The sequence below is a fragment of the Arachis duranensis genome, chromosome 3, assembly GCF_000817695.3.
Source record: "Arachis duranensis cultivar V14167 chromosome 3, aradu.V14167.gnm2.J7QH, whole genome shotgun sequence".
NCBI lineage: Eukaryota > Viridiplantae > Streptophyta > Magnoliopsida > Fabales > Fabaceae > Arachis > Arachis duranensis.
In genome coordinates, this window is record NC_029774.3 from 106,452,408 (window position 1) to 106,457,545 (window position 5,138).

The window sequence follows — 5,138 nt, forward strand, 5'->3', positions numbered from 1 at the left end:
AATAATAAGTTGAATTTAAAAAATTAAAGCTTTGAGAATAGCAGTCAAATTTTTAAAAGTTTTAATAAATTTCGATCACATGCAACTTGAGCGAGGATTCTAAATCGCAGCAAATTAATGTATAAAATTAACATATTAACAAAAATTAACTCAATAATTAATATGAATTACCTTTACAAATTTCGAAATCCAATTTAAATTCATTAAAATTTTAAAGATAAAATTGAATCTCACTTCAAATATTAGGATCAAATTGAACATTCACTCATTTCTTTTTATATGACTATGATATTGGTTTGGGCAAGCGGTAGGGTCCCATTGCCGGCCAATCAAAACGGCTTTTTGGCAACTTTTGCAGAACATCTATAAAAATAAAATAAAATATATAACCTTCCATATATCACAAGAGCCCTTGCCAATTTGCACTGACTAATAAAGCCTATGTGATGACTAAGCTATCAATCAAATATACGAACACTTGTTCATACTATATATTCTTTTATTCTCTTTCAGGTTTCATTGATTGATAAACACATTATCCATAGTCACCGTGTTGTTGTTCTTCTATTTCACAAATCACAAATCACAATGGATTTGCAAGTGCCCAACCTCATACATGTACAGTTGCAGGTGATAGTTACGACTATTATGATAAACCAATTTATAAGCCTGTTTTAATAATCTCTTTTGGACACATCACAAACATGAACAAATTATGTTACTTCTTATAATAGGAAGAAACATGGCATGCGGTTAATTTGTCTTTGTTACTTTCTACCAAATATCATGATGCTGTTTTAATTAGATAAGACTATTAAAATAACAATAATTGAATCAAATAAAGTTGTATGGTCTCTTCTAAATCTGTATATGCAGCTGTATATATCAATTATTTATAAGCACATATTGAGAATTATATATATCATCTATGTATCGAAAATGCAGAGTCATTATCAATCCAAAATAATTAGGTACCCGTACTTCATTTCATGTCAACAGTTAATTAAAAACCTGATTCTCATAGTCACATTCTTTTATGCACCACTAAACAATGAGGCTTCTGCCAGAAGGAATGTAAAAGAAAAAAAGATAAAGACATCCTTTAACCGAAATCTATCCCTTTTTTACACCAGTAAGACTAAGACCACATAAAGAGGGAAAAAAAAAAGCTTTCTAGATTAGATTCTGTCTCCAATTAACCGGTGCTAGTCAAAATGCTTTAACTTTTTTCTTAATGCTGAATGTTGGAGTAATTGATGAAAACAAATTACAGATGGTAATTAACAATGCGAAGACTAAGGAAAATGATTAAAATGGGGTGAACATATTCACATGTTGAAAACAGCACTGGACTAGTAATCTCAAACAGAAGTGGAGGGTGAATGATTAAATTAAGTAAACAAAATGTGAAATAAATAAAGATGGGCCAAAAACGTCACGCCCCCATGTCCCATTGCTTTTGAAAAAGCTTTAAATTCCTTATCAAATAATTATAAAGCTGCATCTGAATAAATTTACCAATCAGTCCCTTTGCTCCAACTATATAACAAGCTAAGCTTTTCTTCCTTTCTTTTGCTCTAGTTCATGAAGTTAAATTCTCCCCAAATATTATTATTCTGTCAAAATCTAGAGCCTAATATAATGAATCCTACGGAAATCAAGAAGATCCATGCGATGAAGAGGTACAAGAGGCGTCAATTTCTTGATAATCTGTGTTTCTATTCCTTGATTTTCTTATCCTTCAGCTTGTTCTGTTGTGTCACTCTCTGCTTACCCTACCTTTCTTCTCTTGTCAACAGTGTGAACATCTCAGGTTTAGTTCCCATCTTGTTGAGCTCAAAGCTCTTGTTCATCATAGGCAACATAATCATATTTGTACTCATGTTCAACTCTCGACTCCTTTCTTCAAGTAGTTATACCTCCTCAACCACCAATAATGTTTTATATGATGAATACATTAATAACTGCCAAATGAATAGGCCTCAGATTCCAACTCATTTGGTCATCAATGCTGAGGAGAAGTTTGAGAAGCGTGTTGGAGAGAATTACAGTACTACTCTGGAGGAGTTGAAGGGCAACAAAGAGTGGGTTAAGGAAGTTACAGAAGCCAAAGAGGAGAAGAACACAGATGAAAAAGCTGAAGAACCAAGCTTGGTTTGTTCTTGTTCTGATGATTTGAACAAAAGGGCTGAAGACTTCATTGCGAGAGTTAATAGGCAGCGAAGGCTTGAACTTACCCTTGTTCATTGTGACCGTTACTGAAACAGTAGTATAAGAGCTTTCAAATTGTAATTTACAATGCCTTTGTGGAACAAATAAATGGAAAAGCTTTATGGTAGTAGTATATCAAGTTTTGTTCCAATTAATTTTTTATCTTTTAGTTGTCACTTGTCATACATAAATTGCAAGATATTTATGATATTATAATACCATTGTGTAGATTTACATTTTTTGATATTTGGATAACTTGATATAATAAGCATATGGTGATCCAAAAATACTTCAGTGATAAGTAAACTACCTAGTACCACTGATACGTAAACATGCACATACACGTGATAGTTTCTTTCTTTCTTTATTTCTTAATTATTAAAAAGATAGAGTCACGGAGGTATGCTACTACCTGCTAGCGTCTTTCCTTAAAAAATATGTTGGGATCTCATTAGAATTTTTTATTTTTAATTATTATTTATTTATTAATTTTAATATATATTATAATAGAAATAACGTCTAAAATGATCTCTAAAATTTTTAACTCGTTTAATATTAGTTTCCTACTTTTTAAAATGACAATAAAATTTTCACTCTTAGAATTGTAAATTTTCATTAGTCCAACAAAAATTAATAAACGTTTTAATGACGCTGATGTGTATAGTTAAGTGTTATACGCTGATGTGGATACACAATGAGTAGTTTAACTCAAATTGGTATCTCGAATTTAGTTAAAACACTCAAATTGATTTATTCACACTTATAAAATTTTAACTTCCAAAGATTCATCTTTGTCATATAACTTATAAAACTCTAACCTCCAAAAATTCATCTTTATCCTATAATCTTCTTCATCTCCACTCCTCCTTGTTGTTCATAATATCCTATTATAAAATTCTGAAAATCGTTCTTTTAGGTGAGGCATGATAGACAAATCACATAGCAAATACCAATCGCCTATCTGGTCTGGTGATGCTGCGAAAGTCATGTTTAAAGTTCATGGTGAGCCACACAATGTGATAATTAATTTAAAAAATCACACATGCAGTTGCATATCATGATAGCTATCAGGTAATACATGTATTTTTTGAATTTATTTATTTTCTAAATAATGCAATATATTCACTTAGTTATCTTATTTTTAGGATTATCTTGTCGTCATGCCATCATGGCTATTGCATGTATGAATGGTCGGCCTAAGAATTATGTTCATGCATGGTTGATAATAGAGTCTTACAATAAGACATGAGTTTCATATCAATCCGGTCAAACAAGAAGAGATGTGGGACAAGTTTGATTATTTCCACTGCTTATCTCCGGCAAGACCGAAACTCCGTGAGAGACCAAAGCTCTATGCAAGAAAGAAGGATGCACATGATGTCTCTGTTGGAGGTAGTCAAGAGAGAAAGTCTACAAAATTAAAAAGACAATATGACAAGTTCACTTGTAGAACATTATGGTGATATTGGTCACAATACAAGAGAGTATGAAATTGTAAAAAAAAAAAGCTAAGGATAGAGGAGACAACAGCAGCTGTAGAACAGGCTGATGATAATGCTGGAGAAGAAGCCCCACAAATAACTGATCAAGTTGATGAACACTAAGTTAGTGATGAAGCTTGTGCCCAATAAGGTGGACATGTTGTTACTCAAGCGGAGATGTTGCCCAAGTTCAAGGTATTATTGCTCAAGATACTACTATAGAAGATGTTGTTGCTGCTTAAGATACTGCTGTTTAAGGTGTTGTTAAGATCATTTATGTTACTAAAATTATTTAAAAGCCACAATTTGAACAATTTTATTTAGTATTATGATCAACTATTACTATTAATATTATAAATATTAGTATTATAGTTGATTCTAGTTGTTATGATTGACAGTTATCCAAGTAAAAAATAATTAGGCAAAACAAATTTTTAGGTCATCTATTGATATTGCTAGTTCTCCAAAGTCAAATGTTGGTGTTGCTAATGTGATTTTAAGAGAGATAATGGAAAGAGTAAGGGCAGAAATATCTAAAAAGATGGAAATTTTATTGAAATTTGTTCCAATAATACCTGGATTTAAGATACCAAAAAAAAAGTTTGATGATGTCATGTCATGAAGACTTTAGTTGTTACTTTATACGAGTAATTTGGTGTTATTGCTTTAATTGTTGTTTCTGATTTGCTTTGTAATGGATTAAGTCTAAACTTGTATTTTATTAGTGTTTGTTCATGATGATATGACCCTAGTTATAAATTTTTAGCCTAGTTTATATATTTGCATTTTGCACTAAACTGTTGTATAATTGATATTATTCTGTACTTTTATTGAGACAATTATCATGGTTACTATAATTATAATGATATATTATAGGTTGTTCTATTTAAAAATTTATATTTATTAGGTTTATTTTGTCATTAGATTATCCGACCTTCATCCAGTTTAATGAAATACAAAGTTGACAAAACTTAACTTCTCATTTATGATCATAACATAATGATCATGAACACACTCATACTCAGTGACAGACCCAGAAAAATTTAGCCGTGAGGATAAAAATATAATAAAATTTAGGAATAGATATAATTTTTTGGATTTCTCACGATACCCAACAAGTTAAAGACTAATCTATCGTGAATTTGAGTTTCAGTTAAGATAATTAATGAGTTGCTACACATACGAGACGGAATTCGAACTCCTAATACTTACTTAAGCGGACGACTAAACTAATCACTCGACCAACCCAAATTTGTTTAGATATAGTTAAAATTTTAAATTAGAACTATCTAAGCTACACACATTGATAAGAACAAGAAATATACACATAATCACTTATTATAGTATTTAAAATAATAAAAAATAATTTCACACATAATATAATGTTTACAATAATAAAAAAAATTTATAATGACTTTATTTTTATTTTTAACATGAATAAATATT

General features: G+C 30.4%; 1 protein-coding gene across 1 annotated transcript; it reads left to right on the forward strand.

Annotated features, from left to right (window-relative positions):
- The first annotated feature begins 1,582 nt into the window (after nt 1-1,582).
- On the forward strand, nt 1,583-2,344 carry LOC107480018 (uncharacterized). Its single transcript, XM_016100139.3, has 2 exons — nt 1,583-1,682; nt 1,800-2,344. The coding sequence occupies exons 1-2, from the start codon at nt 1,585-1,587 to the stop codon at nt 2,260-2,262; spliced, it is 561 nt and encodes a 186-aa protein (XP_015955625.1). The 5' UTR covers nt 1,583-1,584; the 3' UTR covers nt 2,263-2,344.
- Nucleotides 2,345-5,138: the final 2,794 nt, after the last annotated feature.

What these genes read in the sequence shown, in the direction of transcription:
- LOC107480018 (XM_016100139.3), top strand. Translation starts at nt 1,585, where the DNA reads ATGAAGTTAAATTCTCCCCAAATATTATTATTCTGTCAAAATCTAGAG. An exon ending in AAGATCCATGCGATGAAGAG is followed by an intron (nt 1,683 to 1,799) that starts GTACAAGAGGCG and finishes TCTTGTCAACAG; the next exon opens with TGTGAACATCTCAGGTTTAG.